The sequence below is a fragment of the Alligator sinensis genome, unplaced genomic scaffold (genome assembly GCF_000455745.1).
Source record: "Alligator sinensis unplaced genomic scaffold, ASM45574v1 scaffold482_2, whole genome shotgun sequence".
In the NCBI taxonomy this organism is placed as follows: Eukaryota; Metazoa; Chordata; order Crocodylia; family Alligatoridae; genus Alligator; species Alligator sinensis.
In genome coordinates this window covers 153239-176019 of record NW_005842678.1, presented here as the reverse complement: position 1 = coordinate 176019, position 22781 = coordinate 153239, and the positions used below count along the sequence as shown (strand labels likewise).

Sequence of the window (22781 nt, the reverse complement as noted above, 5' to 3'; positions counted from 1 at the left end):
GGAGCGAGATGATAAATGTAAATGAAAGTGTAAATGGATCTAAACACCCAAAAGAACAGTAAAACCACTTCTGAGTATGCACAGTAAAGATCAATTTAGTTGCATAAAGTAAAAATATAGCCATGTAAGGCTATATGTGATTAAGGCTCTTAGGTGTGGCGAAACAGAATCACTCCACTTTATACGCTGCTCTATGCTTGTCTTACACAGCATCTGATTATGTAAGCTCAAATTCATGAAAGCTTATGCTCTATCTATATCTTATTTTGTTAGTTTATAAGGTGTATATCTCTACCCTGCCTTCTGCCTGACTTCAGACTAACATGGCTAACTACCTCTCCCTGCGAAGCAGAATGCCCCTAGCTGATTTAGATTCCTCAGAGCTGTGTAATCAACGCTTACGAATTTCAGCAATGAAATAGAATTCTGCCTTTGGTATGCAGCCCCGAGTCAAATACTTAAGGTCTAGAGAGAAATAACAGTTCAGATGCACCTCTGTGTCTAAGCATATAATGTTCACCTCTACATTCAGCACCTAGGTACTCTGAGTCACCCCTCAGAATCACCTAACACCTTTCTACTGCTTAAGTTTGCCAGGGTGGATGACCACATTCAGGGAAGAAACCTATGTTATAGTAGTGCTCAAGACTAATTGAAAGCACTTATGAGAATAATCTGGATCTGGTCTTTGTACCCAAAATCTTCCTTGGCTTCACTCAAAAGTTCTGTTCATTCAGAAGAAATGCAGGAACATGCCCTTGGAATACCCATCACAGTACCTTTGACATCTATTTTCTTTAGTGGTACTCACAAGGCATCACCTTGCCATTGAAAATTACAAGCTGTTTGAATGCTGTAATCATTCCTCATTTTTGAAGAGCTAGACATAGCAAAAGTCAAACCATATCACCTTGTTAAGGTCTAGAGAAATAAAATAAACGGCTGGTTAAAGTCAAGATGCTTGACACAGTAGCTACATGAGGGCTGACAATACTGTTTGCTTTTCTATAAATTGTGATTCTTAAATTCTCTAAACTCAAAAGTAATCTGTATACTCACCTGTTAGATATTTAAGTTACAGTGAACATCCCTAAAAGCCAGTGTAACCCCTTGTATTGTAGAAGGGAACTTTTCTAAATACCTCCTTCTTGGGGAGGTCAGCGAGACCCTCTTGGGCATGCACAGTGGTGATACAGTGATAGCTAGCAAATATGTTTGGTGTACCATTGAGGTCAAGGGGAAGAAGGTATATGGCTGTTGGGCCCAGACAAGGGTAGTCTAAGACAGCTCTCTGCAAGCAGAAGCAGGGTCTGGTAAATTGTAATGAACTATCCTTTTTGAAAACATTGACCAAAGATGCGTGAGTTCTGGCTTCTGCTGGTAGAGAGGTAAAAAAGAAAATCTGTCTAGTGTCCTAGGAACTGAAGGAGGTTGGGGGAAAATATGAATGACTTCCCTCAGCCACAGAGGTATGCATCCTGCCCTAAGCACTGGCTCAGAGGAAAAAGAGACAGGCATGTTGGACCCAATCTGCTGTGAACTGGACTCAAAATACAAGGAACATCAGGGATGGAAAAGCTGGTTAGCAGCTTATTTGCTACCAAGGAGCAATATAATGCATCTATGTATATATGCATCTATTGTGATCTTTAATGTTTTTTTCTTCTTTGTAAGGTTTTCATTTATGGTTCACTTGTTATTCTATTTGTTATTATAGTAAAGAGAGAAATTTGGGTGAGTTTTTTAATTATTATTCACTGAGAAAAATTTGATTCCAATATATATATCCACACCAGCAGCACCCAGTGTGGGAGATATACGTGTGCGTGTGTGTGTAAAAAAAAAAAATATATATATTACATACCATACACATACATATACACACACGCATGCACACACCATGTACACATGAAGTGAATACTGAGAGGTTGTGCATTTGGCATTCCATAACCCTGTCACTGATGTTTATTGCTTCAGAGGATAAGTGCATTTAATTTGAGGCCCCATTTTGCTCTTCTGTTTACTTAAACAGTCAGATACCTGTATCGTGTACCTGAAGGCAGGTTTTGACTCTCTTAATACACTCTGTAAAGTAAAATCCCATGGTATATTTATGTTCGATGTGTGATCGTACTGACTGTATGGAATGCTAATACAGGCAGCAATTTTACTCTCATGGGAGATAACAGCATATTTCACATTGGCTCCCCTGAGAGCAGGATTAAATTAGTACATATCTAAGTGAATAAATAAATAATAAATAAATTGCCTAGATAAATTTGCATATATTAGAAATGTATAGAAAATAAAGTATAACCCAATGAATAATTTAACACTGATTAAAAAAGCACCATTTCATTGCAAACAGTGCAATTATATCTTATCTGTTAAACTCTCAAGCGGGTAAATAATAAAATATTAATTAAATTCTATGCTAACTCAGAGTTCGTTACAAACAAACCCACAAGAAAGAGAATGAATTAATATATTGGCTTGTAATAGATATTTTTTATTGCTGATAGCTCCTTTCCCATCATACATTACAACTCATTATATACTTGTTCATCTTATATTTATCAATTTTTATTAAAGAAATGGAGCATCAACATAACAATGATTATTAAAAAGAAAAAAACAACAACAAGGTTCATCAGACAACATATTCAACCAGAACACTGGTTGAATATGTTGTCTGGGGAAATACATATGTTTAATACATTATGCATATTCAGTATATATCTACTACTTGCCTTCCGAATTCTTATTTCTAATATAATTTATATATATTAAATGTGATCAAATTAACCTCAGTATTATGACATCATTTTTATTTGTTTGGTGTACACACTTTCTTCATGTGGGTTATCATCTGTGGAACAATGCAGTTTTATTATCTCAACCTCCTACCCATATTCTGCCTCTCCTCCATTAGTCAATACCCTTTCTATTCTCAAATAATTTAAGATCTGTCATCCTCCAGTAAGATTTTATTAAATAAATCGGAGATTCTATGAGTGAAAGAATAATGAATAATCAGGATATCCAACCTGGGATGGATGGGCTGTGAGATAAGTATGCAAATTTACAAGAAGAAATATGAGAAAGAAAGCAAATATATTTTCAAATCAATAAGATTTGTTCAGAAGCTTACTTCTGCATTCCTCAGAAAGGATGGCTCAAAGGAAAAATTCTGGCCAAACAAAATTTTTTTAGAAGAAGTAGAACCACATAATGGATAAACCAACTAAGAGGAGCTAAAACTTTGTACCAGCTGCCAAGAAGGCAAGAGGACCTCCTGAATACTGAGAAAAGATAAAAGAAAGGTGGAATATTCAGGTATAACCAGTAAGGAAGTGGCAGGCACTGCAAAAGTGGATAGTCACAGAGAGCTGAACGTGGTTTTCTGATCCTAGGACTGGTTTTTAAATGGACTTGCCCCCTGCCTAGGCTAGAGTCATCTGGGGAACACTTTGAATTACTGCATTAATTACAACAACCCTTGATGGTAGCAGGGACTGTCAGGTCAGCCAGAACTTTGACATATTCCCTTAGACCAGCCTCACCTGCTCAGTTAGGGGAGTCCTCTGTCCCTTCTGCATGGCCAGTAACCTTACACACCATTCCCCCTGCCCCACAAAGGAAAATAAAATTTGACTTTATAAAACATGTTTTGAAAATGAAATGTTACAGGATAGGGATTTTTAAAAAGTGGTCAAAGATAAACTAGTGTTGAATGCTTCTGAAAGCCTCACCCATTAAAAATATCTACAGACACAAATATTTGTAAGGGCCAAAGATGAATAGTTTTCTCTTTTCAGAGGTTAAAAAGAAAACACTGGTGAAAGTTATGTCCTTTGACAAGATATTGTGTACCTACAGAACAAATTCTCAGCAAGGAAACAATTATATTCTATTGGAATGGGTTCTTTTTTCATTTAAATGCATACCTGTGTAATTCATAAAATCCCTGATCCAAGTGACCATACACGAATAGTTCTATTTTAGGAATATTCACCAGACTCTAACAGAGTCATGTTTCAGATATTCACTCAATCTTTGCAGCACTATACAGCAGTTCTACAATCTACAGCACACTCTTTTCTGTTATAAGTATTTCAGTAGGTCGCAATAATAGGATTTTGAATATTTAATATTGCAACATTTTGCTTATTACAAAAATAATCGCAGAGCAAGTTTTATAAACATTTCGTCACAGGTAGGCCCTCGTGTCACAAAGGTCTCACAGAATGACTTGTGGGAAAATCCCTTCAGAAGGCAATGCAGGGAAGCCAACAGGCAAGTCCAGTCTCCTGCCAGTGGGGCCCATTCTATTATGAATGTGGTGGAACATAGAGCATAGTTCACGCTGCTGTCTGTGGACCCAGCACATGCTTGCTGCCAATAATAGCATGTGGGCTAGCCAGATGGTGACACTCCCTGGGGACACGATGTACCAGCCACTGGTAGACAGCCCCCTCTCAACTGCTCTGCAAAATAAGCCCTTCCCTGATGTTTCAAGATTTAAAGGTGGCCTGTACAACACTTCCCCAATAGAAATGGAAGGACTGAAAAGTGCCTCTTATAGAGGGGAAATTTGGTCTTCTGATGCCATGGATCTGTCTTTGCTTTGTCTTCTTCAGAGTGATGAACTCTGAAACTAATATTGTAACCACATTTTTGTAACCTTGAACTAAACTCAATTTTTTACAAGTTCTGTCACTATTTTGATGCTGAAACTCAGAAGGATCTTTGCTTCCACAGAAAAACTTATTTAAAACATTTTTAAATGATCAGAAAGGAGATTCAAAGATAATATATCTTTCTCTTTCCCCCCTTTCCCTCTCCTAATATGATCTGATTCTGTATTCTTTTGATCCTACTAAGCTACAACTATATCACTTTTTCCTACTCAGCCCTTCACACTTCAGCCATGACTCCTCTATTTTCCTTAGACATCAGTAATTCAAGAACATTTTCACTGGCTTCAGTGGGACTTAGACTTTACCCTAGATATACGGGAACAAAATTACTGTTCTTACACATTTACACACTCTGGCATGTCAAATGTAACTCTATATATTAGACAAGTAATGTGATTTACCAGTGCCTCTAGAAAAATCAAAAAACCTTCTACAACAAACAAATGACAAAAAGCAAGAGCTGGAGTCCTTTAGCCAAAAGTTGCATGATGTGTGGAAATGCATAATTAAAAAAATAATCCAAATGTTATCTAGGAAACACAGCAGCAAGTGTAAAGTCAAGTCTAAGATTTCCATTCATTAGTACAGTGATGCTTGACCTTCTGGCCCTGCAGGCTAGATGACTGGTGACTTTATGGCTCATTATAATCTACCTGATCTTTTCTAAACTCTTCATCCCACAGGTGTTAATGACCCTCTCTTCTTTTTCGGTCTTAATGTTCTGCCAGTCAAAGTATCCTTGATTCTGCCATGCTGCTCCTGGTAATGAAGCTCCTATTTCACAGCCCTGCAAATAGTTTTTAACTCATTCCAATGAAGCTATATTTGTTTTTGCTTCAATCTCAAGATGAATAATACAGCCCTAGGCCCCTAGCATATTAGTAAAGCTTTAAGTTTATTTTCAACTGGAGGAAAACCTGTTATTTTATATATGATGATGCACCTCACCACCTGCACTGCCCTCTTCAGAAGTCTAGATCTGCTCATGCCTTTAGGTGAACTTCCACACCACTAACACATTCTGGATCTGTCAGCATCTTTTCTCTTGGTAGAGAAGAATCCTGTAGAATAGGATTTTATTTTTTGTTTTCTGGCTATTTTGTGTTGACTACTGTAAATACATATACAATTGGTTTTAAACTTGGTTTTAAAAGTCATACAAAAGAGCTCTTAATCAGCAGTCCTCCTGTCTCCTCCCACAATTAAAAAAACCCCCATCGTATAAAATGCATCTCTAGTGTGCCCCTGAAACAAGGAAAACAATATCTGAAATCACAGAGAAAAAAAGTAGAGGTTAATCTAAGGACTGCCTTCTTGCTGACTACTGACAGTCAGTTACTTAGTAATAGTATTGCTTACTATTTCTTAAAACAATGAGAATTTGCCTGGAGGTTTGGATGATGGGCATATTTCTTCCAAAATCACATGTATAATAAAATCCAGCTAACAGTGGCAGTACTGCATCTTACACCTGCTGCTTGTTAGCTGGTACAAGTCCTTCTGCATGTGGATATGTCCATTTGAGTGTTCACAAAGTTAAGGTGAAGGGTGTCAAAGCAGATGGGGAGCCTCGGAGCAGGTGCTATACACAGCATAATTCCTTGGGGTCTATCAGATCTACAGAAGGGAATCCATCTGGAAGACACTACTGGAATAACCAATATTAACTTTTGCTCCCTGACCTATCACTCGTGCTGCTCGGTTAAGGGTTGTACCCAGCTGCAGTAGGGAAGCTACTGACAAAATAACTGTTAACAGAGTCATGCTGCTAGGACCTAAAAGAAAAGAGTGGAAGACAAGTTTCTTCCCAAGGAAAAGATTTATGCCAAGGATTTAGAATCATACATTCATAGAAAATTAGGGTTTGAAGGGACCTCAGGAGGTCATCTAATTCAAACCCCTGCTCAAAGAAGAACTACACCTCAACTAGATCATGCCAGCCAATGCTTTGCCTATCCAGGTCTTAAAAACCTCCAAGGATAGAGATTCTACAACCTCTCTGGCCAGTGATTTACTACCCTCCTAGTGAGAAAATTCTTCCTAATATCTAACCTAAACTTCCCTTGTTGCAATTTGAGACCATTGTTCCTTGTTCTGTCATCTGCCATAACTGAAAATAGTCCAGCCCCATCTGCTTTTGAACCCCACTTCAGGTAGTTGAAGGCTGCTATTAAATTGCCCCTCAGTCTTCTCTTCTCCAGGCTAAATAAACCCAGTTCCCTCAGCCTCTCCTTCTAAGTCATGTACCCCAGCCCCTTAATCATTTTCATTGCCCTCCACTGGACACTCTCCAATTTACCCACATCCTTTCTGTAGTGGGGGGCCCAAAACTGGACACACTACTCCAGATGTGGCCACACTAGTGCCGAACAGACGGGAACAATCATTTCCCTCAATCTACTGGCAGCATTCCTACTTATGCAGCCCAATATGCTGTTAGCCTTCTTGGCAACAAGGGAACACATTGACTCATATTCAGCTTAGTGTCTGTCCACTGTAACCCACAGGTCGTCTTCTGCAGACCTGCTGCTTAGCCAGTTGCTCCTAAGCATGTACTGGTATATGGGATTGTGTTGTTTAAAGTGTAGAACTTTGTACTTGTTTTTGTTTGACCTCAAGAGATTTATTTTGGTCCAATGCTCCAATTTATCCAAGTCTCTCTCAATCCTAACCCTACCCTTCAGCATATCTACTACTCCACCCAACTTGGTATTATTTTGCTGAGGGTGCATTCCATCATATCTTCCAGGTTGCTGATGAAGATATCAAACAAAACTAGCCCTGGGAACAACCCCTGGGGCACTCCACTTGAAACCCACTGCCAACTAGACATTGAGCCATTAATTAATACCCTTTGAGTCTGACAATCCAGCCAGCTTTCTATTCAAATTACAGTCCCTTCACCAAAGCCATACTTCCTTAGCTTGCTTCCAAGAATGTTGTGAGAGACCGCATGAAAAGCCTCACTAAACTCAAGTTATATATCCACTGCTCTTCCTGCATCCACAGGGAAGCTTTGCACAGCCCTACCCAGCCAGGTGGGGCTTAGGGCCAGGGCCTGCAGGGTCCCAGCAGGGAGCAGGATGGGGCCATGGGTGGCTCGTCCAGGGGAGAGGGAGGGCCTCTGCCTCTGTGTAGGTAAGGAGACCCCAACATGGATCTCTGATAGCTGTTACACCGGGTTGCGGGGCAGGGAAGCAGTGCAGAGCAGTAAGCAAGCCTGCTGGTCCCTGCCGTGCGACTCGGCTCTGCAGATCTCCTTGCCACTGCTGCCCACTCCGCGCTGCCCCAACAACACGGAGCTAGGGCGTGTAGCAGGGATTCACCAGCCCCCAGACCAATTCCCCAGCCCGCCGCCAGTTCAATTCCCCAGTTCTCTAATCATTCCCTCAGCTCTTCCCAAGGGGCACAGGCTCCTGGATCTGCATGTCGGGTTTCAGCAGGCTGCTGCTGCAGGCTGGGGCCAGTAGCAGCACTGCAGTTTTCCCAGCTCTCAGCGCAGGCTGCACCAAGCAACTGCCCCTGGCCCCAGCCTGCTGAAACTCTGTGCACAGATCAGGGGCCCACGTCCCCTGGGAAGAGCTGGGGAAATGATCAGTGAGATGGGGGAAGAAATCAATCAGACAGCTGGGGAATCGAACTGGGAGCTAGATGTCAATATCAAAACAGTCCTTCCTCCCGGTCTTTCCCTTTCCTCTTCTTAGTTTTTGCTTCCCTGCAAACCCAGCTCCGAAACTCCAAAATTCTCCAAAATGTTTCAGAGCCTTCTGATTAGTTTCAAAGCTGTTTTGGAGCCTTCTGTTTTGATTCAGATTCGGTGTTTTGGGCGCCAAAACAGCCTGTGAAACACCTCTGAAATGAAACAACTGCCGAAATTTCACATTGCTCTAGCAGCTATAGTTAAGAGTAAAGAAATAATTAAATAGCATTTTTCTCATAAACAAACTTTTGCAGTGGCATTTGAACATCAGAGCAGTAATTAAACCTCAGATAGGACAATCTGTAAGAGAGAAAAATAGAGTAACAGAAAAAACCAATACATTTTAATTTAATGTCGCTTAAAGGTGAATTCAACTGTCCATGTACTAGAAAGGAACATATGAAACAATCATGCAGTCCTTCTCCAGACAAATATCTGGGCTAGACAGCTGGCACTGAAGCAGTGGATTAAATTTAGAGCTTAAGGCCATGTGGTGAAGGTGAACTAACAGCCTTCGGCTGTCTGTTGACTAAAAGCTTCACATGTCACTAAAATGATGTACTCTATACCTGGAGCTAAGTTCACTGCCATTCAATGGAATGATACTGGAAAGTGATTTTAATCCTGAGAAATTATTTATTTCTGCTCCATGAATAGCACACTGATGCCACTGGACTGATTCAGGTTCATCCTTTTCAAGGTTACAGAATAACATAGTTCCTTTTCCAAAGGAAAATGAATCATTTTAATTTCAGATAAGCATCAAATAAATCACCTTGGAATTTGAGATGTTCTAGGGCAATGGCACTGACCTGTACTGAAAAGGTTAGCAGCAATATTCTTCGTTTTCCCCATTTCCCCAAAACATAGGCATGCTGATAACCCCCTGAAGCTCAAAATCTGTGTCTTGAAGATCGTGAGCTTGCTCTCAGCAATGTTATACAGTTCTTAAGTCAAGTATTTAGTAAAATACACAACCCAGCAAGGTAATATGCCATGTCACTAATGTGACAGAAATGTAAACTGACCTTCATGAGGTGCTGATTTATCCACTTCGTGAAAGTTTTCTTTTGTACTTTGTCCCGTTCATCTGGGGGAGACAGACAGAGAAAAAATAATGTTTAATACATCTGAAAACAACTCAACACTGCAAAAAGATCTGTATAGCTCATTTTATTAATAATAAATAAGCGTCCAGGTAAAGTTTGAATGAAAAATAAATCTGTAAGAGACACAAATAGAGTAACAGAGACAGTACTCGTGAAAATATTTTTATGCGTAGAAGTTTACTCAAAACTTCATCTTAAGATAAAACACTTGGCTAGACCAAGTCATATTAAAACTTCTTCTACTGTGTAGAAAATCTCAGCAGAGCCCCTCAAATCCACAAGAATCAAGAGGGACTTAGTATAAGCTGTAAATGCACCTTTAAAATCTAATTATTTACTAAACTTTTTACCAACAGAACTGATGGAATGTAACAGCATAAAACAGGGTAAAAATATATCTTGCCACTAGTTCAGGGGTAGGCAAAATACAGCCCGCGGGCCGGATCTGGTTCGAGAGACCATTCTATCCGGCCTGCTGGGCCCTTAAATATTAATTTTCTAAATTTTTTTATGTGCCCTTGATTCCTGTCCAAAATGACAGGAGCCAGGGGCAGTAGGACCCAGGGGAAGCCCTGGCGGGCTCCTGCAACAGCAGGGCCTTCCCTGCCCCACCCCCCCATCCGGAAGCCCCAGCAGGGGCTTCTGGTCTGGGACCATGCGGCTGCCCTGCACTGTAAACTCAGGTAAGCGGGGTCGGGGGAAGGACAGGGGAGGACCCCGGGGAAAAGCTGAGAGTGGGGAAAAGCAGCCCCTCCCCCGCCCTGTGGCCGGTGCTCTCTGCTGCAGTTGCTTGCAGCCTGTGTGGGGCTGTCCTAAGGGCTGTGAGCAGCTGCAGCACAGGGTGCCGATGACAGGGCGGGCAAGGGGCCACTTTTCCCGTGCTCAGCACCAGCTTATAACCCACCCCCACTGCCAGCCTGGGCCCCACGCCGGCTCCAGGCTTGCCCGTCAGGGATGCACACAGCAGCAGCAGCTGCGGCCCCCCCCACATCCCATGCCAGCCAGCATTTGCCACTGCCACCTCTGTGCTGACCAGCGCATGAGCTCCAGGCGGGCAGCAGCAGCAGCAAACACTGCCCAATGCAGCAAGTGGGAGGGGGCTCCAGCTGCTGCTGCCACGGCACAGTCCCGATGGACAAGCCCGGAGCTGGCATGCGGCCCAGGCTGGCAGCGGGGGCAGGTTACAAGCTGGTGCTGAGTGAGGAAAAAAACGGCCCCTCACCCACCCTGTGGCTAGCGCCCCACAGTGCAGTCGCTCATAGCCCGCATGGGGCTGCACGTGCCTGCTCCAGACAGCACCATGCGGGCTGCAAGCGGCTGCAGCAGGGAGCACTGGCCATGGGGCGGGGCAAGGGTCGCTTTTCCCTGCACTCCGCACCAGCTCCTTCCCTGCAGGTGAGCAGGGGGTCGGGGCTGCATGCTGCTCCCTGCCTGTACCGCAGGGCTGGGGGGGCACTGGGAGTGAGCGGGCCGGGAGCCAGAGGGAGCATGGGACCCACACCAGTGTATCCTGGGGCCAGCACCAGCAGGGCCCAGAGCAGGGCGGCAGGGGTACAGGGTCCCAGCCGGCAGGGGATTTATGGAGCCGGGCCAGATCCCCCTCTCCCTGCTGGTGCAGCCCAGCCCAGCTCCACAGACCCCTGTCAACCTGCGCCTTGCTCTGAGCCCCACCGGTGCTGGTCCTGGGACATTGGTCCCAAGACATTGGTCCCAAGATGGTGACCAGTGGGCGGGGCACCTGTCAAGGGGCAGGGCTACCCATGTGGCCCTTGACAGCTTGCCAAAACTGGGTAAGCGGCCCTCTGCCCAAAATAATTGCCCGCCCCTGCACTAGTTGGAAAGCTTATATAGGCACTTTCCACACATGTTCAATAAACACTACCTTCTGAATGAAGCTACAAAAGAAGGGGGGAAAAAAAGGTGTGGGATTCCTAAATACATATATAATATTATTAAACCCTCATTTTAAATATTTGAGGTCTTCCATATCAATGATATCACTGATCAGTATAGATACTCTCCATCTAAGGATGAAGTGCAAAATCCATCACTGCTAAGTCTAAACTTACCCGATACAAAATCATATTAAAATCCAAACAGAAATCCAATATTGGTTTCAGTCATATACAATTACAATACATTAAAGAATAAGGCCCAGGGAACACCTGCAAAATGGAGAAGGATGCCAGGCCTTCCTCTAAGCTCCTGCAAATGTATATACAAACCTGAGATTTCTGTTGTGTCATGAGGACAGTGGCCTCTTATGTTAGGTAAATAAGGAAGTTCTCTGCCCTCCTTTGCACCAGTGTGTGCCAGCCACAAGACTACCTCCTCTTCAGGAGTTGCAGAGCACGTGCACTCCTACTACAGCCTCCCTAGCACTATACCATATATACTCAGTGTGGAACAATCTGTCTTCCATGGTTAGGCTACTGAGGGTATGGACAGACAAAGTGCTTCAAATGCTGCCTTTTTTTAATGTGGTGTAAGAGTGGTGTTGTAGCCATTGACTTCAGTGAGATTTGTGGGTGCCCAACCAATCTGATAATAAAGCCATGTAACCAATGTAGGCAGTGCCAAAGATCTGTACATTGTCCTTGCAGATAAATTACAGATAAATTCAGTTATATATAAACATTTTATTTCCCTGCTTTTTTATGTTGAAAAACTTTGGCTGGACAGGTATGCAGCTCTATGCAAGCATAGCTGAGAAAGCATAAATGCCAAAACTGTAGCCAGACAAAAAATGACTAGTAGGAATTAGACACTGGAAGAGGCTCTTACTACAATAGTTGAGTGGTTATGGCACTCACGTAGGAAATTTGAGACCCATGTTTGGGCTAGAGCTGGGATTTAATACCACCTAAATTGTGGCCTCATGGTTAGAGCACTCTGCCAGAGATGTAGGTTCAAACCCTGTCTGTCTGGGTGAATCCAAGGCCTAAAAACTAGGGGTCTCATTTCCAGGCAAGTGCCCCTAACCACTAAGCTACTGAGATAAAACATAGAAGGTACTCCTCCTCTAGCATCTAACACCTGCTAGTCATGGATTTGGGGGTGTTTTTTTGGCTGCAATTTCAGGACCTGTGCTCACCCAAGTACAAGTATATGGAGCCACATACCTGCCTGTCAGGAGTGCAGCCTACAGAGCATGCTTAGTAGTCACAGAGATGCCTGCATTTCCATACTGCATGCAGAACAAGAAGACAAACTGCTTAAGTGCCAAAATTGGGACTTACATAGCTGCGTGAGCACCATATTGGCATGTAAAGTTAAATAAGCCCATGCCCATACTATCCAGCCTGAGAAAAAGGGTGCGTCTGCAGCAAAAAATGAAGGGATTCTGCTCCCCATACACACCACTACAGATCTATTCTGCAGCAACATCTCCTGTCTTTGGGCTCTAGCAATACCTGCTCTAGAGCCCTATGCTTTCACTTATTTTGGAGGGGGCAGAAGGAGCACTTGTTGTATACTAGAGAGAATAAAGAAAAGCAGTCAGATAATAATGTGAAGTTTTCTTCCCAGCTGCTGTTACAAGCAAAAGTGAAAATGTGAACCTTTTATTTCATTATTTAAAAAAGAGATGACCCTGAGATTAGTTTAAAGCAGCAGAACTGGTATATAAGCATTACATTAATGTTCCACTTAGAAGCCACTCACAGATTGAAATTCTTTAGTGTGTAGTGACTGTTCAATATGGAAGATTATGGTGGTGATGGCAATGTAAGATGAATACAGTGTACAGGTAGCATTCATTCAAATCTCTCAAGTTTTCAGGAACTTAACATGCAACACAAACCCTTTCAATATGTGACAGAATGAATGGCACTATATTTGAGATAGAAAACTTAGCAAATTGATCTATTCCCACACAAAATTTCCTATAACCTTCACTCAGCATATCAGCATTTCTGGTATCAGCCAAACCATAATAAGCAAGAAGTTCTGGCTTGGAAAATGAAGAGTATAGAAAATTTGAAGGACTCAAACTAAAAAGAAACCTGGGAAATATTTTCAGTTTCCTTATGGATAGATATTTTAAAGTAATATAAGCTTCCCAAATTACACATTTTAATATTCCAGCTTTCAAGCCTATAATGTATCTACACAGTATTATTGTGGCACCAAACAATTATGCCTACCACAAAAGTATATACTTTGGGCAAAGGTTCCACCAGTAACACAAATGTTTGTATCTTATTAGAATCTGTTGCATCAATTAATTTTTAGTCCATTTTCAATTACAATATTAATTTCAACATCATACACTTCCTCAGGGTCAAAGCACAATCCCATAAAGAAGTGCCAATTATCTGTGATAGACAAAAAAAAGTATGTGGCAAAAAAGGTGCCAGCCAGACATGTGAAAGACAGAAACAAACAACTTTAATAGTTTTGATTAAAGATAGAGACCAACGCCTTCAGAAATGGAAAAGCATATTAGGATAAAAATTCACTGCAAGTACATTTCACATGCCTGATCTCAAAGCACAGTGTACAGAACCGAGCATACTGTACTGCATTATTAAGGAATACGACAACTGTAATCATTGTGATAGAAAAACAAAGCTACGCAATGAAATCTAATAATTGTATGTGAGCTTAAGAGTGTCAGCATTTGCACCGCCTGTTTCCTAAGGGGCTTAAGAGCGTAAGAACTCTGTTAAACTCCAAATGCAGGTCTTTCAACTTCCTTTCCTATGCAAACATACGAGTAGTCCAAAACATGCAAACTACAGCATTTACTGTACTACTGACCCATACAGCACATTAGCTCCACCAGCTTTGTATTCCATTCCTCTCCAGATTTTAGGAGCTGCCCCATCATTCTTTAGGAAACTTCTCTGCCAAAACTCTTCACTTGCAAACTTCAAAAGGCTCAGGTGTTTTCTTTGAGAGGAAGAAATCAGTAACAACTGAAACGCCTCCTGACAGGCTGGTAGCAACTCCCCTTTTTAAACAAACATGAGCAAACATCCAGTTGGCTGCTACAGTAGACAAATATTAACCCTCTGCATTTAATTCACAACAGCAACATTAGATTAAATACAATCTTTCTGCTTTTAACTTCAAAAATATGATTACATCTGAGAATTCAAGTTGTGAGCTCTCAAAGCAGGGACACAATCTTCCTACATGCAGAATGTGAATGTTACCATAATACAAAGTAGTGAACTATTAATCAAATGGAGTTGCTGCAGATTCACCAACTCTGGTAAACAAACTTTTCTATATCCAGTTGACAAAACACACATAAGGAATTGATCATCTTGTTCACCTGGAAGGTTTCTTAGAGTTTCTCTCAAACTCTAAGAAAAATTTCTGTAGAATGACCAAAGCAACAGCCACATTAATTAGCTCAATCTACAGTACACTGGTATTCTGGAGAGATTTCAGATATGGAGATTTATTCAAAAATTTAATGGTTGTTGAGGCAAAGATGCATTCCTCTTGGCTCATTTAATGCTGACAGACTCAAAAGCTCAGATCCCTGTATACAAAGAGCAGCTTTATACCACCCTTCCACCCACTGCCAGACTCCACCCTCTGCAAGTTACAACAACCCTTCCAGAGGCTGCTCTGCCGGGCAAGATCACCTCCACAGCGTTCTGATGCATCCTGAAATGTCATCATGAGCAAGACCCTCCTGACATAAGGCAAATTTTAAGGCATTAGTACTTCTGTGACTTAAATCAGTTTTAAGTCAGCTTGCACAGCTGCTTCAGTGGGCAAGACCCTGGAAGAGTGAGCAGAACAGTAAGTTTGTCAATCAGAGGAAAATAGGCACAATCAATCTTACATTCTTAAGGAGAGAAAAAAAGGTAAAGGGTATGTCCCCTAATTTCCAGCAAGAGCCACAGAATTTTTGCATCTTTCATCATTCTAAAGGGGAAGAGATTCAAATCTATGCTTCCCTACCAGGAACAGATTTGCAGAAGAAACCCCAACCACTTCCTAGTCAGAGTCTTGCATTACTAAATCATTCTGCTTCTGCACTAACTTATGCTTACCCATACGAACGCTCAAATAGAGGACAGGACAGGATCTTCTGCACTCTTCCAAGCAATTGCAAAAGAACGTGCAACCCTAATGTATACTTTCACCCTTGTCCATATGCATTATAATATGGTTCTTAATTACATATTTTTTTCTTCACAGGAACCCTCTGTTAGCCTTCAGGATATTTTATAATATTTTATAATAAATATTTCTGTCCTGATTTGTGTGCATTGTGTAGTGTATATTGCATAATACAAAACAGAAGTCTCATTCTTGTATATTGTAGGAGGGGAAGGGTAGGGTCTGTGTGTGGGGCAGGGTGTAGGTATGGTAGGGGTTGGATGTATGGAGGGGAGAGTGGGGGTACAGTGGTGTGTGTGGTTAGGGTGTGGGTGTGTGCATGTGGGTGGGCTTCCCCCTGCCTGCTCTTTGCAAAGTAGCTGCCTCCACAGGCAGGGGGGGATCAGAGCTGGCTCACAGCGTACTGCAAAGGAGCAGGAAAGCAGCTACCACTATGGACAGCCAGGAAAGTCCACAGGACAAGGGAAAGGGGATGGTGGGGGGAGGAGGGCAGCCAAGCCTGGCTTCCGGCTCTCTTGGCCTGTGTCCCACCCCTGCCTGATGGGACCGCAGCCAAGCCCACACTGGCTCCTGCTTCTGCTCCCACCCCACCTGCCTGTCCTGAGCCTCCATGGTGGGGCTTTGTGATGAAGCCAAGCTCCTTCACCTGCTCCCCCATCCAGCCATGGACGAGCAGAACCAAAGCGAGCTACAGGCGGAGCCTGCCCCGCCATCCCGCTCCCCTCAATGACACAGCATCCCCTCCCTACCTGTTGCCTGGAGTGCTGCAGCAAGGACAGGAGGAGGAGCTGCCAGTGGCCAGGGGAGCCCAGCAGTTCCCTGGGTGGCTGTAGTGCCAGGACTAGGGCCCTCCAGAGGGGGAGGCTGGGAGTGCAACACACACTGCCCTAGGCAGGAATGGGGGTGGAACTCGGCCCCTCGTGGAGCACAGCAGGGGCAGCTGCAGACCAGGCCAGATACAATTAATTCGTGGGTGCCTGCCTGCAGGCCAGATTCAGTGAGCTGGTGGGCCAGATCCGGACTGTGGGCTATATTTTGCCCACCCCTGCCTTAGGTCCTATATACTGCATGCTATTCAAAGGCTGTATCCAATGTTACCCAAAAATTATTAATTGCCTAGTGGGATTTTCTGAGGCACCCTAACAATCCACTATTTCACAAAACATGATTTATCTTCACAACCATGAGCAGGGGGTGAGAGGGTGGTATCATCCCCATTTGATAGACAAGGAGGTGTTCCTCTGGAGGCAGAGAGACACTGAAGACATTAAGGAACAAATTAATTTTGGATGCCCATTTCAAAACATCACTTTTTCTAAATATTTAGCATTGTGTAGTCTTTTATATGTTAAAACATAATTCTCACTGGCTACAAATGCCAGAAATGTGAGCATTCAGACCTTAACCAAATCCAACCCTAGGGTCTCAAGCTGGCACTGAGAAAATCAGCAATATGCAGGCAGTTATCACCAATGAAAAGGGTGCCTTACACAACTTGCTTAGCTTTACACAGCAGTTCTGCAGGAGAAACAGCAACAAAATCCAGTTCTCCAGGCTATGATTCTTTTTCATGCTTGTAACTCCATGCCTCATTCCCTGCATACTTTTCAACTTCTGCTACAAATGAAGCAGGGAACCAACAGAAAACAGCCCCCTTTACTAACTACCCTGATTCACTGCTAAAGCAGATCCAACCAATGCATCATGTCAGACAGGCACACTTAATTTTGGTATCTTCTAACTTTTGAGTTTTTAATTATGACATTAATGTTATTTTAAGATTATATTTTAATATTTAATTTCCTTCTTTTTTCAGAAGGCAAACTTAACACAGATATTTCTCAAGCAAAGCAACAAGAATGATTAGGGGTCTCAGAAACAAGACTTACAAAGAAAATCTGACAGAACTAGCGTTATTTAGTCTGGAGAAGAGAAGATCGAGGGAGAGGGATTTCATACCAGTCTTCAAATACAGAAAGGATGGAGAAGGGTTTTTCTCTGTGCACCATAGGGGATAGAACTAGGAGCAATGGTCTCAATCTTCAGCAAGGGAAATTTACTTTGGAGACTAGGAGGAACTCTCTCACTATGAGAGTGGTCAAGCTACTTAACAGGCTACCTAAAGGGACAGTTGGCTGGGATGGTTTAATCAAAATGATCCTGCTTTGAGCAGGGAGTTGGACTAGATGACCTCATGAGGTCCCTTACAGATCTACTTTCCTATGATCCTATGAACTTTTATAATAAGGCATCATCCTAACAGTCACAAAGGCCATCCATAGGACTGAAAGTTTGACCTCTGGCACACAGGCCTGTGGATTTGAGCTAATGACGATACTGATAGCAACAGTAGTTTATTACTTTTGGTGCAAACCAGCACTAAAGAATACAAGACACACTTCACAAGTGTCATAGGTATTTGACAGCAAAGGAAAGTTGAGACTCGGGAGATCTGCTTTTTCCCCTGCAATCTGTCCTTGTCCTAATCCTTTCTCTACCCACCCATGGCTCATTACCCTAGTTCCATTCTTCTGGCTGATTCAATTCCAGTCTCCACTGCTCACACTTTTCACCTTAGTGTCTTTAAACAGTCAATATTAGTCTCCCTCTCCAGTCTTGTTATCCAGTTCTCATTTCCCTCACTCTAAGCACAGTCTCTCCCCCTCCTGACACAGTCTTGGTTGTCTGGCCCAACCAGACCCAGTCTCCCTCCCCTCAAAAAACTTCTTGTCCCCAGTCTCCTGGTTCAGCCAGTCCATTTCCCATCCAATCCATCTGCCTTACTGTCCAGCTCCTCAGCTCCTTTCACCGTGAGTAGTGGTGGAACATGAGCAATGTGGTCACATTAGGAGCTGAGAGGATAGAGTGGTCAGCATTAAAAGAATTTCAGAACTTTTTGGCTGAGAAAATAAGAAAATTCTTAATAAGTGGTTGAGAACCATGATTTCTGAAAGGGTTGGATGGACTCTCATGGGGAAAGCAAGTGACATACTCCTGAAACAACCACCATTCCCCTCCAAAATTTCAAGTCAGTGCACCAAAGAATGGAGACTTGAGCTTTTCAAATACAGGCTCACCAACATTTTAACACAGCAAGATAGTATATTTTCTCTGTACTTTTTCTCAGAAACAGCCAAACCATTTTCATTGGGAAAAAACAAATTCCTATAAGACTAACACCATGCATGTAAAATTGTTGAAATTTGGCAAAATTATGAACAACTGAAATTGAGGCCTTACAAAGTGAAGTGTGGAGCAATGTTAATAACAGGTTTTGTCACATCTACCTGTAGTGCCTTGCTTCTTGTCTCCCAGTAATCAAGCTATTTTTCTTCTGCTGATTGTTAAATACCTCATACAGACATACAGTTTCTCCTGGGAGAAACCATGAGCATACAGATGGTTAAGTTTTCTCTCCCAGGCTAAAAAAAATGGCCGCCCCAGAGAAAAATAACCATGGAATAAATGGAGGGAAATCACTCCCAGAAGAGTTTCTCCTGGGGCAGCAAACATCTGTACATGCCATGACTTGTCTCCTCATTTAGCCCTCCATCATTCCTCCTGTCCCTCCCCCAGGAAGACAATGTGTCATCTGCTGAACTATACCACTCCTGCAGGGAGCAGAACGAGCTCCCTTCTCAATCCCCACATTGTGCTACAAGAAAACACAGGCTGACCATGGGCAGTCTGGATCAGCCAATCAGGGCTACCCTATGTACTACTGGCATCTGTTGCCAGGCAGACTGAGGAAGGCTGCAGAGCATGCAGAGCTATATACCTCTGGCTGAGCAGTGTCAGCACTACAAGCACTGTACTGTTCATGGTCTCAGCATTCAAATATCTGTACATGCAACTCTGGGTAAGTTTCTCTATGTGGAATACAATCTGAGGAGAATTCTGCCAGGTTTATTTGAATGCATGTATGCAGCCTTTGTCTGCTACCTCTGTGAATTTCTCCCCCCTCCAATTTCACAGCATCACTCACTGTTCTAAAACAAATGCAGTGGGCTGCTATGGAAATCCCTAAACATCCAACCCCCTCTGAAAGTCAAAGGAATGTTGAGTGGTTAAATGCTGCAGGATCAAGCCCATAATAGCAAGGCTTAACAGCTACTTTCTGAAATGAAGTGTTCTCTTGAGAAAAGCATTAAGGAAAAACACAGACTCACAAGACATTTTCAAAGTGCTTTCGAACGCTGATGAAAATAAATCCTTATAAAATATTCAACAGCTTAGTCATTCAAAACTGAGAACTGCAATAACAAGTCCATACAAATGCTGCATTTGTCAGGGAAGATGAAGACATCAGCCAATTCTTTTTGTTGTTTTCCAAAAAAAAAAAAAAACAAACCAAACAAAAACCAAACAAAATAAAAAATAACAAAAACAAAAAAACCCAACAACATGGAGTAAATGCATTACGTTTTCACAATGTAACCAGCTGATTTGACAATTCAGTTCTCTGCTCTGTGCCTGGATTTTCTAACAGTTGACATACTCTGCTCCAGCTATTGCTTTGCGTTCCAAATTTCCAAAGGTTGCTATTTTGTACTTTTTAATATAATTTTATTGTTCTCAACTCTGCTGTTCTTGCAACACAAGGGGAGCTCTTGGAACTTCAAAATAACAGTCTGTCTCCTACAACCTCTGTCATCTCTCATTAGATGAGCTCTTCCTCCTGGCTTCTGGAGTCAAAATACACAAAGTTTCCTGTTTACTCCTCCTTCATTGCACTCCTATATCAACACAGGTTGGGTACAAATCCCAGAGGTTTGCGGCAACTTTCCTTGGAAACAGCACCATGTTACTTCTTTTTACAAGAAGTGAACAAAGGAGAATGTTTTAAATCAAATTAAGCAAAAAGGTCTCAGTGCCTAAATAATAATTAGCGGGATGTGGAGTAATGTCTTCTGTCAACAGACAGTAATGCAGAATAAGAGGGGAAGAAGGCAATAGTGGTAATCTGGATGTGAGGGTCAGAGCTCAAAGCTGCTCTAACTAAAGCACCCCCACCACCCTCAGAGCACATGTAAAAAGCCCTACCTTACTGAGGGTCTATCTTACCAAGCAAAGCATTATATGCAAAAATGAATGCTAAAACCCAGAGCACAAAATATGAAAAATGTAACATCTGATTTAGGCTCACTTCTTATTACTAAAAACAACCTAAGTAGCATTTTAAATGTATTGTTCAGTAGCATTACTGGCAGGGGGAGGGAAGAGGAGGTGAGAAGCAATAGAGACAAACACCCCAGGGCACCAAATCTGTGGGGGAGGGAGGGAAGGGATTGAAAAAAAGCTGCTGCTGTTGCCAGCAGCTGTGCGTTGATGTTTGCCGTGACAACCAGAAGTTGCCCCTAGCTCTTTGCCCCAGGTGCCCAGCTTTACTCTTACGCTGCTAGTACTGTTCAGTCAAGTCATTTCCTCCACTGCCTGTCCCCACACTGTTCGTTCATAGCTATCCCTTCTTTTGGAGCTAGCTTCTTTTGGAGCTAGCATGGCAGATCTGCTGCATGCCCGGAGTGAGGATTCGCAACATCACAGAAACCATCCCTAAAATCATCAAGCCCTCTGACTACTACCCACTGGTTGTGGTTCATGTGGGTAAAATGATGCATCCAAGCCAGATAACATCATCGAAGACTAAAAGGCCTTAGGACACCAACTGAAGAAGACGGGAGCCCAGGTGGTATTTTCCTCCATTCTCCCAGTAAGTGGACGGGGTAGGCATAATAAGGCCTGCATTGACTTGGTTAACCGGCGGCTTCGGAACTGGTGCCACAAGGCAGGCTTTGGGTTTTTTGACAACGACCCATGTTTTCATAAGGAGGGCATGCTGGAGTGGGATGGGCTTCACCTCTCCCCTAAGGACAGATGTATCTTTTCCTCTAGGTTGGCTGATCTCATACAGCGGGCTTTAAACTAGCATCACCGGGGGAAGGGGCCACTTCGAGTGGAGAGGATGCTTCACCAGCACTCAGGGTGAAAAGAGGAAGGGAGGCCCAGGTAAGCATCAACATCCTGGGAGCAGGGGGCAACAACTGTCCTGGGAGTGGGAAGGAGGCTCGTACACCCTCAGGATGCCTCAGGTGCCTCTACACTAATGTTCGTAGTATGGGGATTTGCCTCCTGATTGCAAGTAAGAACCCAGACTTAGTAGGGCTCACAACCTGGTGGGACCCTACCTATGACTAGGCAGCGGGCATCCGGGGACACACCCTATATAGAAGAGACAAGGCAGAGAGGAAAGGTGTGAGGGTTGCGCTCTATGTAAAAGAGCACCTCACATCATCAAGGATTAGCTTTGGGTTACAGGAGACACTATGGGTCAGACAGAGACACTATGGGTCAAACTACAAGGGGGGCGTGGTGAAAGGGACCTCACGGTGGGTGTCTACTACAGACCACCCAACCAGGGGGAAGAGCTGGACCAGGACTTCTCCAGTCAGCTTACGGAGGCGGTTAGGTCAAGGGATGTTATTGTCATGGGTGACCTAAACTACCCAGACATTTGCTGGGAGGAGCAGACAGCCAGGTCTGACTGCTCGCGTAGGTTCCTGGCTGTATTACCTTCACCTTATCCAGGAAGTGCACAGCCCCACTAGGGGTAACGCTTTGCTGGACCTAGTCCTGCCCACAGGGGATGACCTGGTGAGGGGACTGCAGGTCCTGGACCACCCGGGCAATAGCGATCATCACCTGCTGGATTTCACTATCCAACACAGGGTGTCAAGGGATTACACCAAGGCTAAATCTCTTGACTTGAGAAGGGCCAACTTCAATTAGTTTAGGAGACTAGTGGGGGAGGCACTAAGGGCCCAGAAGGTAGAGGAGATTGGAGTCCACGAGGGATGGTCGTACCTTAAGGGGGCAATCTTCCAGGCCCAAAGGATAACAGTCCCTGAGAGAAGCAAGGTGGGTAAGAGTGCTCAGAAACCCCCTTGGCACAGCAATGGCATTCTGCAATGCCTGAGGACTAAAAGGGGGGCATACAACCACCGGAATGGAGGAGCTATCACCAAGAAGGAGTACTCCTCCTCAGCCCGGGAGTGTAGGAGGGCTATTAGGAAGGCCAAGGCAGAGATGGAACTCAGGCTAGCGTCCAAGATTAAGGACAACAAAAAGTCCCTTTTCAAGCACATTGGGAGCAAGACAAGGGCACCAGGCAATGTAGGGCCCCTGCAAGAC

At 43.3% G+C, this 22781-nt stretch overlaps 1 protein-coding gene across 12 annotated transcripts in view; it reads right to left on the bottom strand.

Moving 5' to 3' along the window:
- Positions 1-22781, bottom strand: part of DST (dystonin) — a 428507-nt gene that overhangs the window by 322375 nt on the left and 83351 nt on the right. For all 12 annotated transcript variants that reach the window (XM_025215834.1, XM_025215826.1, XM_025215830.1 and 9 more), the window contains one exon: positions 9429-9490. In XM_025215834.1, the coding sequence (XP_025071619.1) occupies positions 9429-9490 (62 nt within the window). The remainder of the gene's footprint in view (positions 1-9428; positions 9491-22781) is intronic.